The following is a 20,615-nucleotide window of genomic DNA, read 5'->3' as shown; positions in this document are numbered from 1 at the left end:
ACGCATTCCTTCAGCGCTCACAGCGTCCCAGGTGAGAATCGAAACCAGGACCTTCTTCTAGCTGTGAGGCGACAGCTCTACCACTGAGCCACCATGCCCCCGAAGTTGGAATTCTATTTAAACACATTTTGCTAATTTTCTAGACAAGCCTTTGTCAAACAACAGTAAATGACAGTGTCCATGCAGCCCCTTGTAGGCAGATAAAACATCTGAATAAAAACCATTGAGTCCTGTCAGCAAGATAATTACAGAAGCAGCCAACAGCAGTTAGACAGTCGTATATTAATTAACCTTCGCTTCATTACATTATGGTCCACAGTGTGAAATGCCTTTGACAAATCAATAATAATAAATATAGGGAGGCACAATGTTGTTGTCCCATCTAAAGACCCAATTATGTTGTTTACTACTTTTGCAGCTGCTGTAACTTTACTGTGACATTTCCTAAAACCAGACTGATCACAAGATAAAATATCGTTATATAAGAATTCCTTCAGCTGGTTACTTACCAGAGTTTCCACTATCTTGGCTATAACTGACAAGTTAGACATTTATTTAAGAGTTTATCAGAATCAGAATCACTTTTATTGCCACAGTATGCAAGTTACATACGAGGAATTTGTCTTAGTGTCTGTATGCAGCGTAGCGGTCACATCAATATACAGAGATAAGAAGTAGGAAGATAACTAAAGACAATCACAAAGTTGCAAGTGCAATCAAATCGAGTAAATATATACAATATGTACATGAGTGGTGAAGTGTTCTGTGGATGATAAATATGAATTTACGTTTAATTTACATGAGATTTACAGACTGAGTCAAATAGACGTTAAATAGGCAGTGGATTTACATGAATTTACAGTCGGAGTTAAATAAGAGTTTTACATTGAATGTACATGAAATTTACAGGCTAAGTTAAATAGGCATTAAATGTGCAGGGAATTTACATTAATTTACAGTCCCAGAGTTTGTGTGTGTGTGTGTGTGTGTGTGTGTGTGTGTGTGGGGGGGGGGGGGGGGGGGGGGGGGGGGTTGGGTTGTTGGTGAGGTCCTTGGTGGAAGGGGTTTCCGGGCCTTGTTGAGGCTGATGGCGGTTGGGAAGAAGCTTATGGCTTATGATGGTCAAATAACTTGATATTTTGTATTAAATATTATAATTAATATATTAATTTATATTGGGCAACAACCAGGCCAGCAGGGGCAAATTGGACAATTCACAATTGAGAAAAAAATCAGAAAAAACACGATAAAAAAAGTGGATGCATTATATGCAGCTAGATGCCCGATACTTAAATGTATGAACAAACACTATGCCAGTAGCCTTTAGCCAGTAGCCTTTAGCCAGTAGCCTTTGCAATGTAAACGCCTGAGTCAAAAGCACATCACATGAAGAGGGGGCGGCAACGAAATCACCACAACTGAACCCAGGTTCAAACTGCGTGTTCATCCTGTTATAATGCTGGCAGTGCAATCGAGAGGAAGTCAGTGAATGAACAGTGCTCTTGTGAACTCCTGCTGACCCCAGATCTGCTGTGTGGTTCAAGAGGCCCCCGCATTAACGCATATTCATCACACAGATAATTGCAAAAGCCTCTCCGCTCCTCATGACAAGCCAACGTCGCCGCAATTCATTTGTATTCTCACAGCGATTCACATTGCAATATTCACGCAGCCCTGATTCATTTCCCGTGTTAGAAATGAACAGTTAATTCATAGCGTCATCAAGCAATGAAGAAGGCATTTAGAGCAGCTATTTACTGGATTACTTAAGGTGAAAAGAGCATCACAGACTAAGTTAACTCATGCTTCTAAAGACAGGCACAATTGCTGGTAAGTGAGGTGCGATAACAGTATGATGAGCTGTACAGGCCAAAGATGAAGGGAAATGTTTGGAAAGAGGTGGGAAGGAACATGACACGACGACTCCTTTACAGCAAGAATCTGTCATTCAGTTATTCTCTGTACAGTCAAGGTAATGATAGTTATTCACACCCGCAGTGGAAAGGTATCCCAGTATGTTAATCCTCTGTCGATCTGTTGCATTTCCGAGTTCATGGTACTCTATTTTTCTCCTCTGTTGGCAAGGTGGTTATATATTATTCAGCTGGGAAAAAAGCTGCTCAATCCACATACACAAAACGGATTACAGAGATCTTGAATGTCAATTAGGAAAATATTAGATACTCAGAAAAAAATTTTGGGGGGGGAGGATTATCCTAATATTACCCTACTCCTCCTATAAGGTGCGTTTGTAAATAGGCCAGAGCACCAGAGCACACACACACTCTGGTACAAACTGGACCGTTGGTAAATTGGAAGCGCTAAGTGGAATACAGCGTTGGGTTATTCAGAGGCAAATACGAGAAATAAAAAAACATACGCCACTATTTTACATAGACCAATCACAGCTCACACTGCTATGACATCATCTTACAGTGACCAATCACAGCTCAATGCTAGTAGGACATCACTGATGAGGTCATAAATCCTCTGATGATGTCATACAGTTGTTCAGATGACATCACACATTAAAGCACTGATTATGTCAGGCATTATGACATCTCAGTTATGTCATAAAGGTGAGGCTATACAGTAAGTGGTGGGAGTTTAAGTAGATGACATAAGTGATTTATGAGAGACACTGATGATGTGAGAAACATTGTGACGTCATCATTTCGTGAGTCGGATTGAAACCGCTCCAAAAATGGGTTCTTCCTCAGCCCATGCTACAACACACCCTTCCACCAAGTTTCATGAAAATGTGCCCAGTAGTTTTTCTGTAATTCTTATGCAGCCCTGTACATTTTCCTTAATGGCTTACACGTTTTCGTTAAGAATTCAATCAGAGCAAAAGGTGACCTAGTACCTGACACAGGTTCCTCCGTTGCGGCAGGGAAGGTGCTGGCAGACAGGTGGGTCACAGTTGTGGATGTTCCGCCCTCTCACTGCCTCGCCCGGCAGGTAAATCTCCTTTGAGTTGACCTGCAGCTCTCTGATGCAGCCAATCAATCTCTTCACTCCCTTTGCGCCTCCACGCGTCTCCCAATGGGACGAAACATCCCCAAGAAATATGGGTCCAAAGGTTCCCTACAAAAGATGGTGGAAACCCTGTGATCAGCATTACAATTGACTAAATCACCCTAAACCTTACAATCTATATAGTATGTCCCTTGCTCAGCTGCAAATAAATAAATACATAAATAAATAAATAAATAAATAAATAAATAAATAAATAAATAAATAAATAAATAAATAAATAAATAAATAAATACAATTCTGTGTCAAATTCAGCTTTAGGCAAGTTTATATTAGCATAATCTAGACAAGCGATTTGAGTTGACTTTTCAGCTTTACTACATGTCTATGCTACTGGCATGTTATGATGGCACGCATCCTGAAAGAATGAGAGGGAGCTAGATTGTTTAAAAAAGAATCCTGATAGCTTCCTTTGATGTGCAAGGTAATTAAGCAGAATTAATGTAGACCAATTCTGTGAGCAGACAGCTTATCCTACCATAACGGTCAATTTAACAAGCAAGGCATAATTATATCTGCTACCAAAATAGGACTGCACTACTGTTTCAAAAACTCCACCACAAGTCCATTTCATATTAACGCCGAATTATATATAAATTGCCGATAGAGCGGTGACCTTATCATTTTTGTTCAAAATTGAATTTCACCTGATGAGATGGTTAAAATACCATTTTCATAGCAGACTAACCCTAACCCTGCTAACATGCTTCACGCTTCATTTATGAGTGCGAAATCAATTTACAACAGCTTGATCACACACTCCTGCCACATTCGTTAACATGACAGTGGATTTCAAAATAAAATTCCCTCAAGCCAAAAATGATTTTCAGTGGAATGGCTTGACTCTATATAGTTTATATCGGTTTGTCATAACAAATACTACCTTGCCATCCTTGCCACCATACCCGTGGGCAAGTTCAATATTCTACTCAATAGAAACACAGCCCTTTTCCAGTTTCTGTAAAAATACAGACAATATGGCTCATTTCACACCGAGATAATGTTTTCGACAAAGCTGTCAGGATTTATTCAGACTACCATTGGGTTTAGACGGAATATTATGAGATTTGACAGACTAAAACGGTAGGAGGGAAAAAACATGGGAATCTCAATTTTCATTGCAGAGCTGCATTGCAAACGCCCCCCCCCCCCTTTTTTTACTCAACTACTGGACCATTTTTATCACAGTTTTTATGCAGTGTATATATACAGTAGATCCCTCGTGATCTGCTCAAGTGGCTAAGTCTCTGTATAATCTTTATTAGGTACTTGTAAAACTATGCTTATCTGAAAAGCCTGTGGTGGTAGCCTTTATAGGCTGCCGTTTCCACCCCAAGATGACCCTTAAAACAACACTGCATGACAAGCAGCACTGTAAAAAAAAAAAAAAAGACATAACCTACCAAGGAACGCAGTCTGTAATTATGTAATTATTAATAATACATGTAAAAAAAAAACATAACATACCAAAGAACAGTCTGTAACTATTAATACATGTAAAAACGCATAACGTACCAAGGAACGCAGTCTGTAACTATTAATAATCTATCTATCTATCTATCTATCTATCTATCTATCTATAAAACCCGGTGTGATGCCATTAACAGAGAGAATCTTAAAATAAAACAGCCAATGTGACACTGCTATTCAAAACAATCACAAACCACTCTAACAACTACAACCTAAACAAAACAATATTCTCATTTAATCTGTACAATCAAACAATGTAATTAAAATAATATTATCGTGAAGATTGACATACTCATGCAAACTTTTTTTTTTTTTTTTACCACACAGAGTATTATAGTGACTTTACAAGAACTAGCTGTCAGTCATAATTAGGCGACTTTGTAACATAATGACAAGCCTGTAAACAGAATGTCTTTGTGCTACGAGGCCTCCCTTGCCTGTTGCTCTAAGATGAGAGCTGTTGTCTGAACTCATGACTGATACAGACACAAGATGATCACAGCTGGCAAGCATGTGACCAGCACTACGATAGCTTTAACTTGTTAATCACTTTAACACCGGCCCATTAATTTGATTAACTACACCTATATTTGTTATTAAATTAATAATTATGTGTTTAGTTTCACAGACTAGGAGGGGGCTCAACCTTCCCACAGGCTCGATGTACCTCCCCCTCCCCCTATTTGATTTATGACTTTCTAATCTGAGATGGCCGACATGGTGCCGTTCTGAAACCCAGTTAATAACACACTCATTACGCTAGCACAGTAGCTTTATAACTGTTAATAACACACTCATTACCAGCACACTAGCTTTATAACGGTTAATAACATGCTAATTACCAGCACACTAGCTTTATAACTGTTAATAACACACTCATTACCAGCACACTAGCTTTATAACGGTTAATAACATGCTAATTACCAGCACACTAGCTTTATAACTGTTAATAACACACTCATTACAGCACACTAGCTTTATAATTAAGCAATATAGCATGAGAGCCAGTGTGTTGTGGCAAATATATCCCGCTGCTCAGTTGTTATCCCATGAGGCCGCAGCCCTCGTGGGATAACAACTGATCAGCGGGATATACCGTAAAATACCAATTATTAGCCCGGGCGTTAATTGACAAAATATGTAGCCAGACCCCGCGTCAATATGGGACCTGCGGCAGTTTGGGACCTGCTTTAATTATTTTTGTACAAAAATATTGCTCAGAAAAGATTGTAAATAGTATGAAATTGTTTATTTAAACCATTTATTTTAATGAGTTGGCTACAGCCCCCCACACGATTGCTTGTCTATGGGGAGAGCCGCGCCTCCCTCTCAGCGCAGCAGAGCACATTGCATGCCAGTTCTGGCCTGTACATGAAATCAAATAAAATTTGAGCTGAACTGTGACCTACCGGTATTTACCACTAAACTTTCTCCGCTGAAGGTGAGAGAACATGATCATCATGTCATGATCATCCTCCGCTGGCTGCATGCTCTGCCCCCTCCGCTGCAGTGTGCGGTGAAATACCAATTAGAAGCCGACTTCTATGCCCGCTGGCAGGGAAACATACCATATAGGCACATTTCTCAAAATAATTATTACACCAGATATGTCGGTTTTAGTGTATAAAAATCTTCAGGAAATGCCTACACAATTTTCAGAATCATCAGATGTTGAGGGAAAACGAATTTTGATCAGCAAGTTTCGTGCATGTGTTTTTTTTCCTCGTTGTTCCTCGTTTCCTCGTTGTTCGTCTTCTTCCTCCGATTTTTCTTCTTCGTTGTGTTTGGGAGATGCATTCAACAGGATGTCGCAAAGGTAAAAAGAAAACATTGAAAAAACTAACCGGGCGTCAAATTGGGACCTGCTTTTATGTACAAAATATGTATCCAGACCCCGCTTATATATGGGACCCGCGGCAATTTGGAAGTCGGCTTCTAATTGGTATTTTACGGTATGCCACAACACACGCTGCTCGAGTGCTATATTGCTTTTATAAAACGGTTTCCAAGTATGATAATATAAATATAATAATAATACTATAAGTCCGACTGGCATGGTATTCTGATAGAGTCAGTTGAAACACTACTGTAAGGCGGCCTCGTGGGATAACAGCTGAGCACAAAACACGCTGCTCGAGTGCTATATTGCTTTTTTATACAACAGGTAGTTCCGGCCGAGCAATTTGATTGGACAAGAGGGATCCTACGAGTGCCTATATTTCATGATAATGCACTGGCGCTTCACTGTGTGTAGATCACTCCGCTTCACAGCTGCCCTAATCAACAAAATGCTTCACAGCTGTAGAGTAGACAGTAGTAAAGTAGACAGCCTGCAGTTAATTAGGCTGATTAGGCTACATTTTCTGCAAAGGGAAAGCTGGGGGGACTATTTTTGTTGGCGGAGGAATAAATACAGAAATCATCTATTTTCTCAGCTTTTTGTCATTTTTTTAATCAGCTTTGTTTAATAGAACTGTTGTATAAAAGCAATATCACACTCGAGGTCGTGCATTGTTGTCTAATATTGGCACTGCTGTGATTATCTACGGCACTCGGCCTGCGGCCTCGTGCCTGCGACCGAATCACAGCAGTGCCAATATTAGCCAACAATGCACTCCCTCTCGTGTGATATTGCTTAAATAAAACGGTTTCCAAGTATGATAATATAATAATAATAATAATACTAAAAGTCCGACTGGCATGTCATTCTGATAGAGTCAGTTGAAGCACTACTGTAAGGCGGGACCGCAAGAACGTGCGGGTGATTTGATTGGATCGTTCTGGAGACTGAAGTTGACATTGGCCAATCCTGGAGCTTGCTGAGAAGCTGAGAGCTTTCTGGAAAGCCCGACACGCAGCTCGAGCGCAGCGCTGCATTCTCAGCGCTTGCTGAGAAGCTGAGAGCTTTTCTGCAAAGCCCGACACCAACTAACGTTACGGGGTTAAATGCGGGGTTAAATGCGGGGTTAACAGCCTTTTTTTTGCAAAGAAGACATTAGCCCGCGTCTATTCTTGTACAAAAGATAATTTTCTGCGAAGTATTAGTAAAGTTATAAGCGAAGATCGATTCACAAGGATCTGACAGCTGTCTCCGCCATTTGTTTTTTCTACATTGTCATTTGAGGTAACCAAAGCCTTTTAGTAAGAGAGTTGCCATGGCAACTCAATAACCCATGGCCATGGGTTATTGAGTGGGTTACTGGATTTATACAATGGCTGTGAACCAATCAGATTGCTTGATTTGAGAGAGCCGTTTTATAACAGTTAATAACACGCTCATTACACCAGCACACTAGCTTTATAATTAAGCAATATAGCATGAGAGCTAGTGTGTTGTGGCAAATATATCCCGCTGATCAGTTGTTATCCCACGAGGCCATAGCCCTCGTGGGATAACAACTGATCAGCGGGATATATGCCACAACACACGCTGCTCGAGTGCTATATTGCTTTTATAAAACGGTTTCCAAGTATGATAATATAAATATAATAATAATACTATAAGTCCGACTGGCATGGTATTCTGATAGAGTCAGTTGAAACACTACTGTAAGGCGGGACCTCTAGCAAGAAGATAGACGTGCGGGTGATTTGATTGGGTCGTTCTGGAGACTGAAGTTGACATTGGCCAATCCTGGCGCTTGCTGAGAAGCTGAGAGCTTTCTGGAAACCCCGACAGGCAGCTCGAGCGCAGCGCTGCATTCTCAGCGCTTGCTGAGAAGCTGAGTGCTTTCTGCAAAGCCCGACACCAACTAACGTTACGGGGTTAAATGCGGGGTTAAATGCGGGGTTAACAGCCTTTTTTTGCAAAGAAGACATTAGCCCGCATCTATTCTTGTACAAAACATAATTTTCTGCGAAGTATTAGTAAAGTTATAAGCAAAGATCGATTCACAAGGATCTGACAGCTGTCTCCGCCATTTGTTTTTTTTTAGGTAACCAAAGGCTTTTAGTAAGAAAGTTGCCATGGCAACCAATAACCCATGGCCATGGGTTATTGGAGTGGGTTATTGGATTTATACAATGGCTGTGAACCAATCAGATTGCTTGATTTGAGAGAGCCGTTTTATAACTGTTAATAACACGCTCATTACGCTAGCACACTAGCTTTATAACAGTTAATAACATGCTAATTACCAGCACACTAGCTTTATAACAGTTAATAACATGCTAATTACCAGCAAACTAGCTTTATAACAGTTAATAACATGCTAATTACCAGCACACTAGCTTTAAAACAGTTAACACTTCATTGCACCAGCACACTAAGCTTTGTAACAGTTAATAACACCCTCATTACCAGCACACTAAGCTTTGTAACAGTTATACACTTTCATTGCTGGTGACTCACAGCTTATACAGCTTTCATATAGTGCTCATGCAGGGGCGTAAACATAGACAGTGCTGCAGGCAGTGCGGTTGCACTGGGGCCCCTGGGGTAGAGGGGCCCGTGGAGAGAGCAGGCTCTCCAACAACGTACTGGGCAGAGAACGGAGCCCTTGCAAATGACTGAGATTGCTACCCCAGATAAACACCTGTGTTCAAATAAGAAGACACTTTAGATCTAAAGTAGTGCCATTTGCTATATGCCCTCAAAAGGCAAAGCCATCTCTGTCAATTTTGTAAAATAGTCAGTAGCAATCTATAACGAAATCAACATTCATCAACATTCATCATGTTAAAGTCAAATGGTACAAACTGGACCATCGGTAAATTGGAAGTGCTAATGGAATACAGCGTTGGGTTCAGAGGCAAATACGACAAATAAAAAAACATACGCCACTATTTTACATGGACCAATCACAGCTCACACTGCTATGACATCATCTTACAGCGACCAATCACAGCTCATGCTGGTAGGACATCACTGATGAGGTCATAAATCCTCTGATGATGTCATACAGTTGTACAGATGACATCACACATAAAGCACCGATTATGTCAGGCATTATGACATCTCAGTGATGTCATAAAGGTGGGGCTATACAGTTAAGTGGTGGGAGTTTAAGTAGATGACATAAGTGATGTGTGATTTATGAGAGACACTGATGATGTGAGAAACATTGTGACATCATCATTTCGTGAGTCGGATTGAAACCGCTCCAAAAACGGGTTCCTCCTCAGCCCATGCTACAACACCCTTCCACCAAGTTTCATGAAAATGTGCCCAGTAGTTTTTCTGTAATTCTTATGCAGCCCTGTACATTTTCCTTAATGGCTTACACGTTTTCCTTAAGAATTCAATTAGAGCAAAAGGTGACCTAGTACCTGACACAGGCTTTTTTTTTTGCTAAAAACGTTTTTCCGTTTTTCTGTTTTAAAGTTTAAAACGGTACAAGAATAAACTCCCGCACACTGTCTCCACATGCAAATAAAAGTTTTATTAAGTCAAAGAAAAAGAATAACGTTTCGGTCGTAAGACCTTCATCAGATTCCTCTTGTTTAAAAAGTTTAAAACGGAAAACGAAAACGAAAAAACGAAAAGAAAATTTGAAAACATACAGAAATACCCATTGTAATAGGTGAGCACATCAATAAACTATGTGTCATATATTTATTTAGGTAGAAATTAAATTTTTGATGGCACAAGCGTTTTCTGGTCCAATTTTTCTGTCGCACTTAATATTGTTTGGCCCACGACTCCTTATATTTTTCTGTATGCGGCCCACAACCAAAAAAGTTTGGCCACCCCTGGCTTAAATACTTTGACTGTTACCAGGTGTCAGAGCGCTATCCATGGATCTGATAGCTTTAGCTGGTAGCAAAAAACTTTGTCAACATCTGTTTTATCGAATGAGATAAAGTTTCCAATCTGCTCATCTCACTTCTTCCATTTTTATTGCAGCAAAATTGTCAAACAGTCCTATTGCACGCACCCCAAAATGTATATCACAAAATATTGCGATACTTGGCTGCATGTATCGATATATTATTGGCATAAAATATCGCTGGATGCTTAATCAAGCCTCCCCCACCCCTTAATATAAATGTGTTTATTCATGAATATGTCCTTGAATCATTTATGCGCGTTAAGGTTGCACTACTACATAAATTAAAACTGTTGCAATTTGAATTTCAATTATGTCAAAAACTGTATATTGTGAAATGCATATGAGATACCACAGGCCTTATTACACGTACAAATGCAAATCCTCTAGGCAGTAAATTGATTCTAGATAAGTCAGGTTACCTCCGACACAGGGCGAGACACGTCCTCCTCCACGTGTTGAGCAGTGCCATTATCCGCAGCTATTTCAATCATACACGAGGCGCTCTGCCTCCCAACAGGTAGACGGTATCTGTGGAGAGAGGCGAGGTGAGGGGTACAGTAGTTAGAAAGTGGGCTCTCAAGAATATGTGCTATTCAAAATAAACCCATTTGTGCATGAAAATTATTCATGGAAGAGAGAGTGCAAGGTCATGGTAGCGGCGCTGCTAATGTGACCACTGAGACTCGATATCACTATCTCACTACGCATGCTTTGTACTGTATATGGTTTTGTGGGTAACTCCATCACACTGAACGCCCGGTTACATGAGAGGCAGAAGCGACTGGCGGATCGGCTTTGGAAGCGATGCTACGGTCGTATCCCGAGCTGCTGCAGCAGCTCAAAACCCAGGAGAGACAACACAAATAGAGAGGGGGGGCTTCCACAGCTGGATTTAAATAATCGCTCTGGAAATAGGTTTCTGCTCAACGCTGTAGTGATATCAGGTGTTGTTGTTGTGTTCCTCCTCAGCAGACATGGAATCTACAGATCATGATGGCTGCATAGTGAGGAGGAAACCCAGGATGTCACTTTGGTATGAGAAGTGAGGGACAGACAATAACCCCCCCCCCCCCCCCCCCCCCCGCCCCGCCCAAGAAAAAAATGGTGGGTATCATTGCATGCCTTAGGTCTTCTAGTTTCATATGATACCAGTATCTTCAATCTAGCTTTAGAAATCTGTCCAATACCGCCTCTGAAAATACAAATGTCAGCCCACTCCCGCAATTTTTGCAGTTAAAAAGTGCGTAGGTGTGTGTGTGTGTGTGTCTGTCTGTGTGTGTGTGTGTGTCTGTCTGTGTGGAGGTGTGTGTGTGTGTGTGTGTGTGTGTGTGTGTGTGTGTGTGTGTGTGTGTGTGTGTGTGTGCATGCATGCGCGGGGGTGGAGGGGATATGGATTTTGAAAAGAGGGGGGTGGGGGGACATGCCACATCCCTAGTGGAAATTCCACCCTTGGGAAGAAGCAGTTACCGAGCCAGCAGAATCGGCTCCGTGATCAAAGCCTGCTCACACATTAATGTGCACGATGCGCATTTCTCTCTCAAATAAAACATGCATAATCATAAACAACAACAGCAATAACTATAATGACAATAATAATCAGTGGATAACGATGATCAATCGTAAAGCGATGAATCTGTCCGCAAATACATTAGTGTGATTGTAAGTGCTCATTATGTCATTCAGGATTAATTAATGATAAGAAATGGGGGCACCAAAGCAGAGATACATTATAAACCTAATGAGGAGGAAGACAATTTTATCATTTGACCTCCTCTGTCTCTCTGGGGAAATATACAATTGTATTAGTCATTAATGTTACAGCCATAATGTTAAGTAGCTGGTCTACTTGTACCATATTCGGCTTTGGCGAAGTCAAGTGATTCCCTCTCTCCAATTCATCATATATATATATATATATATATATATATATATATATATATATATACCCACAATCCACCGGCCTCTTTCCTGAGCCATACATTATGCAAAAGGTTCTACAATCCATGCCACACATGCTGTAAAAGGAGTAATTCACCAGCTGCACCATCGTTGCACAGTTTTGTTCACTACTTTACTGATCATGTTTGTCTCTAAAGGCATGTGTAAAGGCATGTGTAAAGGCATGTGTAAAGGCATGTGTAAAGGCATTATGTGGCACAAAGTGGTCATGCTAATCGCCGCCGCCGCAAATCAGATTGTGTGTAGTTTAGAATTCATTCATTAATTTGTGATTGTGCCGTTGTTGTAGAGAGGGGGCGGGACCTCAGATGTCTACAGTACTTTAATGACCAGGTGTAAGTAATCAGGGGAAACACCTGAGCAGTGTTGAGCAAGCTATAAGGAAAATGTAGTGAGCTAAGCTAGCAGCTACTCTACATTAAAATATAGCGTCACTACTTTGAAGCTATCCCCAGAGAAATGTAGTTAAGTTACCACCACGCTACTGAGAAATGTAGTTAAGCTAGTAGCTTCGCTACTTGTAGCTATACTGCCCAACACTGCACCTGCAACCAAACACATACAACCGCACACATACAACCTCAGGTTTGCAGGTTATGGCTGCTAGTTTGTACATGAATTAGATTGACAAATTAAGACGCAAACGTGAAAAGGAACCTGTCCGCAGAGGACAGCCATTAAGAAATGAAGAGCCATCCTCAGGGTGCTGGCTTTGAATCGGAGGCCATTGTTGTTACACATTAGCACAGAAACATGTGGTCAGGAGGTGATTTCATAAACTTCATGAATATTGCACCGCTGTTTATTTTTAAATCGCAAGGAAACAAGACCTTAATGAACAGACTGAAGCGATCCAACACTGCGAGGCATGTCTTTATAAAGCCACATTGTTTTTGCAAGGTCTTAAGGGTCATAATGTTACAAACCTTCCTCTTTGCCCGGGGCATGTGGGGCATTTTGGACCAGAGCTTGGTGCTTAGTACAGGAGATGTTTATTTGGCCTGGCCAAGGAGGTCCCTGTGAGACGCGGAGAGCATGCTCACTAAACAAACAGTCTGACGCTTCTCGATGCTCTCGTGAGCACAGGGCCTATGAGAGCTCCACCAGGCTCATTTATATTTTGGCCTTGCTCTGAGGCAAAGATGACTATTATAAAAATGACTATGACTACTTTACTCTAGAATAGATAGTGAGGAACACAGCATCGTGACCCCCCGCGCACCCCCAGTAGGGATACAACAATATCAAATAAAATAAAGCTATTTTTTTTAAATATACCGTATATATATAAATATATATATATATATATATATATTTTTTTTTTTTTTTTACTGAAATATGAGCACATTTACAAAAGGGTCCTCCATCATGAACTTGTTTGTGCGTGCGGCGCCGTGCATATTTCGCAAAATATCATGGCCACGGTATTACAGGGAAAGCTTATGGTAACTGTGTCTGCTTGATACCGTATATCTTAAAACACGTATATAGTTATATCCCGCCCACATGCACACACAGACATACACACACACACACACACAATCACAACCACAATGGATTCCACCACACAAAGCAGTGTATGGGCGAATCAGAGGGGAGCTTTGTCAAAATGCAGTGCGATGTAATTGCTTATTGAGCTCCCTGCACACTCTTCTGCTGGGTCTCCTAGGACCAACGCGAGCAATTTCTCAACTTGAGGTATAAACAAAACAAAAACTGTATGAATATTTCATTTTCTCCAAATACACAAAACTGCAATATGGGCTGTGATCATTTTTACTTTTCTCAATCATCCTTTATGCATGTCTTCATCTGGCTAATGCTGTAAACACGTCTCTAACGTGCTCATTTAGATTTGTCTGCTGTGTGACTAATTCAGGGCAAGTGCAACACTGAAACTTTCCTGAGGTTCACCACCAGTGAAATATGAGCTCTAACGTTAGGGGACCATGTGAATAATTTCCAGCGCCGCTCCTTTACACAAAGGTATTTGTAAAAGCTGACAGTACGTGTCTTTACCGTCTTATTTGATAGTGCCTGTTTTACAGTCCCCTGTAGAAAGTTACTAATGATCAGCATTAAATTATTACTACTGCATAAAACATCTGAAAGTATTGGCAACAGATGGCAGTAAAACATCATGGACTGCTTTGGTAGCCTTGCAACAATTTCCATTGGCTGACAGACACAACGGCAGGGGGGGGGGGCTTATTAATCTAATCAGATTTCAGAACCTTACAAAAAAGGCACTAATAGTGTGGTGTTGGTGGTGAAGTCGTCATAATTTAAGAGTCTATAATCAGTGTTTCCCAAACTATGGGTCGGGACCCAATTTGGGTCGCGGACCCGTGAGGGGTGGGTCGCCAACTGGTCGTCATGGCAACTCATTACCATATGTTTTTTGTGAGTTTGGGTCCCAGGGAGAACACAAAATGTATCTTTTTGGTCCCAAGATGTAAAAGTTTGGGAACCCCTGGTCTATATATATATATATATATATTAGGGCTGTCAAACGATTAATTTTCTTAATCGCGATTAATCTTGCAATTAACTATAGTTAATCGCGATTAATCACATCTTTGTATCGCATGTTTAAAATGCCATTATTTTGCATTTCAAAGCATTTTGAATTAGATATTAATAATTCTTACCAGTGTGTCGTGATTGGGAATCAAATTAATGCAAATAAATGTACTTTGTGATCTTGAATTTTAGATTTATTTTCAATTCAATAGAAGTGCAATGTAGACAGGAGGTAACAATGTCTACAAAATGTATCTTGAATAGAAAATAAATGCACAATTGTAAACAGTGCAGTATACGCTCCAGAACCCGATACTTCCGGCGGCGGCGCTGTGGAGCAGTCGAAACCCAAAATGACAGAGCCGAAGAAGGCTGTATCTGAGCTAAAAACTTTGGCACTTCCATGTGAATAATGGCTCGGTATTGGAAACTGTGTATATTGATAACGTGTATATCGCGTGAAGCCATTGGAGCCGACCTCCCAGTGGTTAGAGGACCTGCGCATCCGAGACTCTGAAGGAAGAATGAGTGATGAGTCTCGCGCTAGCTAGCTGGCTGCTAGCTGGCCGCTAGCTGCTCTGGTATGCTTAGCTTTTAGGTGATAGCTCAAACTCGATGTACTTCGGTGATATTTTAATTCCGTTTTACACAAGGTGCAAACTACTGCTCTTGACTTGTCCACTGTGCCATTTGGGAGTTTAGGCTAATTTAGAAGCGCATTGCTGTCTTTCTCTTCCATGCCTCCACAGGCAGGAGACAGGAAACGGCTGCGAACGGCTTGACTACAAGTACGGGTGCGACGAAGGGACAAAATAGCGGCATGCGATTAACGTGATTAAAAAAAAACGCGTTATCGTCGGCCCTTAATCGCATCGTGATTAACACGTTAACGCTGACAGCCCTAATATATATGTATACGTCTGCAACTAGTGACACTGCACACTGATAGTGTAGTTTACACAGTTAGTATACACATGAGCAGATATGGTGTAAATGGGTCACACATATTACCTTCATAAGGAAGACGGTACAACCTGTTACAGTGAGATTCCTCTCAGCACAGCATGGGGGAGCATTATAATATATACCAGCCATAACTGTAAGGTCACAAATATTGTACGTTATCTTCATTCCCTATTATAGCCTGCAATATCATTCACGCCACAGTGCCTACATGATGTCAGGAGGGATCTGTTTTGTAGGTTTTCCCTAAGTGGCGCTGTGCTCCATCAGAACCTAATCGATGCCTACGATGACTCTAATGGCTGCTCTGGTTCTGGTGCAGTGACTTTCTCACACGCAGCACTGCAGCATCTGTGCATCATTTGTGCTGTGACTGGCAACCCTCTATTAATTTTGGTAGCCTGTGTTCTATATCATTATCCCTCCAGAGAACTGCAATGAGGCAGAAAAACCACACGCATCTTGGTGTTGTCGGGGTTCTCAATATGGGAGGTGGGGACATTAGATCTGTGTTTTTTGGTTATTTTGAACGGGTGTAAGGATCTTCATTAATTCTATATTTTTTTCTATATCCTCCCCACAGCATGCTCTATTGGTAGCATGCTGGATAAAACGCCCAATATACGGGCTTAGAGGGGCTTCAGCCCCGGGGCCTGTGAAGTGAAGGATCTGAAAAACGAAAAACGGGAAAAAAATTGTATGTTTTCGTGGGCCCCTTGTCCGTTTTTGGTGTCTGGAGTGAAGAGGGACTTCTTTCACTTCGGATAGTGGTAGACTGTTCACATTTACACCTTTAGTTTAACTCTTACAAATCTTTCTGTTTCTAAGAAGCTTGTTTAACCCTCTGAGCTTCAGTTGGCAGCAGTAACCATCCAGCGGTTGTTTGTTGGTTTGTGATGCCGGGTAGCGGGAGGTTTGGTTGGGAGGGGGGAGTTTAAAAATGCATAGCCCTGGGGCCCATGCCTACTTTAATCCGGCCCTCAACACGCCCCCACAGTCTCGCAACAGAGAATAGCATAGATTTGTTGCTTACTTTCTCATAATCTTGAAACCTCATTTTATATACAACTTGGCGACATTTAATTCAGTTCAAATTTGACTGGTGCATGTTTAATAATTTTTTTCCTATGGTGTGACAAACCACAAAACACATTTATATTTGGTTTCCCAGGGACTTTAAGGATTTTAACAAGATCATTTTCTCTCACTTTTTGTGGGGATAAAACATCAGACACAAATAATAATTATTCAAAGTAGAATATTTGATAGACATCTTGAAACATGACTTTGAGTTACTTCTTTAATAGTTCCTGCCCTGGCTGCTGCTGACAAACAGCAGTTTAAAGCAGCTTTCACACTGATGCCAACTCCAACTTTCCAACGTTCCCTTCCTTGGGGGGGAAAGTCGCTATTGGCTGCTCAAAACATCACTACATGATGTCATGCACTCATTTGCATACGAATAGATTTGCTGAAGTGATGGAGAGGAAAGAGAGGGAGAGTTTGGCAATGGGCCCTCTCGCTTCCTCCCATGAGGGGCTCCCCCCCAGGTCCCAGTGCCTGCACTGTGAGGCTGTGTGCACACCGCAGAGACAGAGGATCTGCTGTGTGTGTGAGGGACGCGCTGCAATCACACTTCTCTGGATGAGACGAGAAGTAGCACAAACTCCCGTGCGTCGGCATCAGCCGGAACGATTTGTTGCCAAATGCTTAGGAGCCAACACATTTCCATTTTCCACAGCAGCTCAAAAAAAGTAGCTGGATTTGTTGTTTGTTGTTGTGGAGAAATAATGTCACCGGGGGGTCTGAAAACTCACTAAATCTAGGCAACAAAGTTGACATGTTGGCATAAGTAATTGCACTGGATTGTTACATTGTAGTAAGGTATCTAGTCTAGCACTACCAACTGACTCTGACTGTTCAACTGAGTTCTATTTGCTGATACCGGAATCTACATTTCTGGGCCCCAACGTACAATGATTTGGCTAGGACTCTTCTTGTTCTGAAGAGTCTAGTCTCGCTGGCCAGCCTCCCCTCCCCTTCCCGCTCGCGGCTTACAAGCTCTGTCATTGGCTCCGACCATGTCAATCACAGCGGCTTCCGCTCCCTCCTCCCTGTGCGTCGCTGTAAATAGGCCCTTGTCGACACAGTGAAAACAACAACAACACACACACGCACGCACGCACGATTATGAAAATGGTGTTCGTGAGGTCACAGTGACTTGAACTTTGACCTTTGATCACCAAAATCTAATCAGTTCATCGTTGAGTTTGTACAAATATTGCTGTGGTTCTTGTTTTGGCCGTGTCATTTTTCAACATGATTTTTCCTGAAACTATGTTCTGTCCTGTTTAACACGATTGCCTTTTCTTTAAATGTTTGGAACAATAATAACGCAGCAACTGAATTCTTTGTATACAACCCCCCCCCCCCCCCCGTTGTTGTTACTACTGTACTTTGATCACAGGTGTCAGATGAAGTGTGATGTGCACTACTGATTTGAAAGAGTGTCATTTTCCAACATAGTGATACTAGTGATCCATGCGACAGAACAGAGGGGGAAGTGACAGATGCATATCTTACCGTATTCTGATTGGCACCCATCTGTTATTGTTGATGTTCTGGCTTGCAGCTGCACTCAGAACATGACTGCCAGCACAGCCAAGTTGAGCAGCAGGGCTTCCATCTTGAAGGAACACGTGAAGGAACTGATCCCCAACATGTTGTTCTCGGGCTGAAATTGAAAAGGTGAGGTGCCGATTAGCAAAGAGTCTCGTGTTGTGCGTCGCCAAATCAGAGACATGAAGTCAGCTAGCTTGGGAAGGAGAACATCTTGCCCAATACACATGCACCTTCCAGGAGATGAACATGTGAAAATGCCATGCACAATGTGTGATGAAATAATGTTATTATATATGACACCTAGGAGCAAAACTATGGAACAGTCTACCTCCCGAGCTGAAAACACAACACGATGTATATGTTTTTAACAGGGGTTAAGTCATGGTTAAAAGAGAAACAACTGTGTTTTCACACTTAATAACCTTGTAGACCTCTGGTGGTACTCTGTGTATTATGTCTGTATTGTGTGTACATCGTGTGTACATTGTGTGTACTGTATTGTGTGTACATTGTGTGTAGTGTACTGTATTGTGTGCACATTGTGTGTCCTGTATTGTGTGTACACCCTTGAATACCTGCTGTGAACATTTTGTGACAACTATTAATGCATTAATTGACAGAGACATGGAAGGAGAAACATGGAGGAGCAGCCCTAAAAGGTCAAGATATCTGGCAATTAATGAAAAGGTGCGACTTTGCCCTTAAAAAGTCTCCAGCATCTAGTGACTTTCTTGTCAATACATTTGTATGTATAGCTTTACTCATGTGGTTTTATATTTGATTATGTTTCTGTTCGGGTATGTCCTCTGGGGTGTGTTTTAGTGACTTTCTTTAGTGACTTTCTTGTCAATACATTTGTATGTATAGCTTTACTCTTGTGGTTTTATATTTGATTATGTTTCTTTTTGGGTGTGTCCTTTTGGGTTGTGTTTTGGTGTAGGAGTCGTTGCCGGTGGACAGGTGTTGAAAATTAGCGTTCCGCTATAAAGACTACACACTGTGTATCTGGTTGTTGTGCATACATGTATGTAACATCTCCAATGCTCTGTGATGTCCATATCAAATAAACTTAACCTAACCTATTCAAGGTCAAGTCAAGGTTACTTTTTGTCTCCTGTGGGGGGGATTTGCAGGGACACACACACAGACAATACATTAAGGACACATTAAATGGTGACACATGTGCAAACACTAGCCCAAGATACAGTAGAGCAAAACAACAGTAATTACAATAAAACAATTGAATTTGTGGTATTGTCACATTATAGCGGATGAGTGTGGCCTTAATGCCCCTTCTACCAGTGTGACATGGCCTGGTTTCAACTGGCCATGGTGTCCTTAACATGAAGTTGTTTATTTCCTCGTTTAAAACTACAGGCAGCGAATAACAAATGACTCACAGCATCTACCGATTAGCGTTTAGGGGACATTTGTCATTTTGCAGCTACAGAAAATAACCTCGGTTACACTTTCATCATTGTGCAGCCTGAGCCATTTCACATTATGTGCTGTACCACATTGCAGCACTTAAGTTTTCTATTAGGATATTTATTTTGTTGAGGAAAAATGACAGAAAAAATGATTTTAATAACCATTGGTTTTGGCCTTGGTGCCCTACATTTTGGCCCGACTAAATTTGTATTTATCAAAGAGCAAAATGGCCGTGCCCTAAAACAAACTTAATTCCAGGTCTGCTACAAGTAGTCTGCATTTCAGAGTTTGTGCTCATTTCGCTAAATGGTATGTCTATGTTAAGAGTTATAACAGAGTTTTACAAAAAAAATACTTCCACAGTCATTTTAATGGCTGCCTGAGACACAAAGGCATAAAATCCCACATTGTAGAAGCAAAGCTCCAACATTTACATTTTCTGCTGATAACATTGTCCAGAGTTCACAAGTTTCCTGTGTCTTTGTTAGTGCAGTGTACCACCACTTAGAGAAATGATGACTGTATCAGAGCAGAAGCACTGAAATCCTGAGGTGTGTCAAAGACATTAAGTCAATGTGATTTCCATTTAGTCACTTATAGAAACTCCATTATGATGGACAGTAAAGCTGCAAAGTTTCAACTGGCAAAATAACTTGATTCAAAGTTTTGGTAACGCTTTAGAATACAGCCCGCAAATTACCCTGTAAAGGTGCATTCACACCGACCTATTAAAGTTGGTCGCTGGCGTCGAGTTTACATACAAAGTCAATGCAAACGAGCGATTGAGCGTATATTCGCCTGGGAGAATAATCGCTGGGCGTCCGAGCGGCAGAGACAGAG

At 41.2% G+C, this 20,615-nt stretch overlaps 1 protein-coding gene across 1 annotated transcript in view; it reads right to left on the bottom strand.

The window, feature by feature from the left end:
* eys (eyes shut homolog) overlaps positions 1-20,615 on the bottom strand; it is a gene marked incomplete at both ends in the record, with an annotated part of 311,891 nt that overhangs the window by 28,915 nt on the left and 262,361 nt on the right. The window contains 3 exons of the mRNA XM_083658278.1: positions 2,867-3,087; positions 10,697-10,805; positions 18,306-18,456. Coding sequence (XP_083514404.1) covers positions 2,867-3,087; positions 10,697-10,805; positions 18,306-18,456 — 481 coding nt within the window. The remainder of the gene's footprint in view (positions 1-2,866; positions 3,088-10,696; positions 10,806-18,305; positions 18,457-20,615) is intronic.

Source organism: Poromitra crassiceps (genome assembly GCF_964638095.1).
Source record: "Poromitra crassiceps genome assembly, chromosome: 22".
Classification (NCBI taxonomy): domain Eukaryota; kingdom Metazoa; phylum Chordata; class Actinopteri; order Beryciformes; family Melamphaidae; genus Poromitra; species Poromitra crassiceps.
The sequence above is the reverse complement of the archived record's forward strand: the minus strand, read 5'-3'. Positions and strand labels throughout refer to the sequence as shown.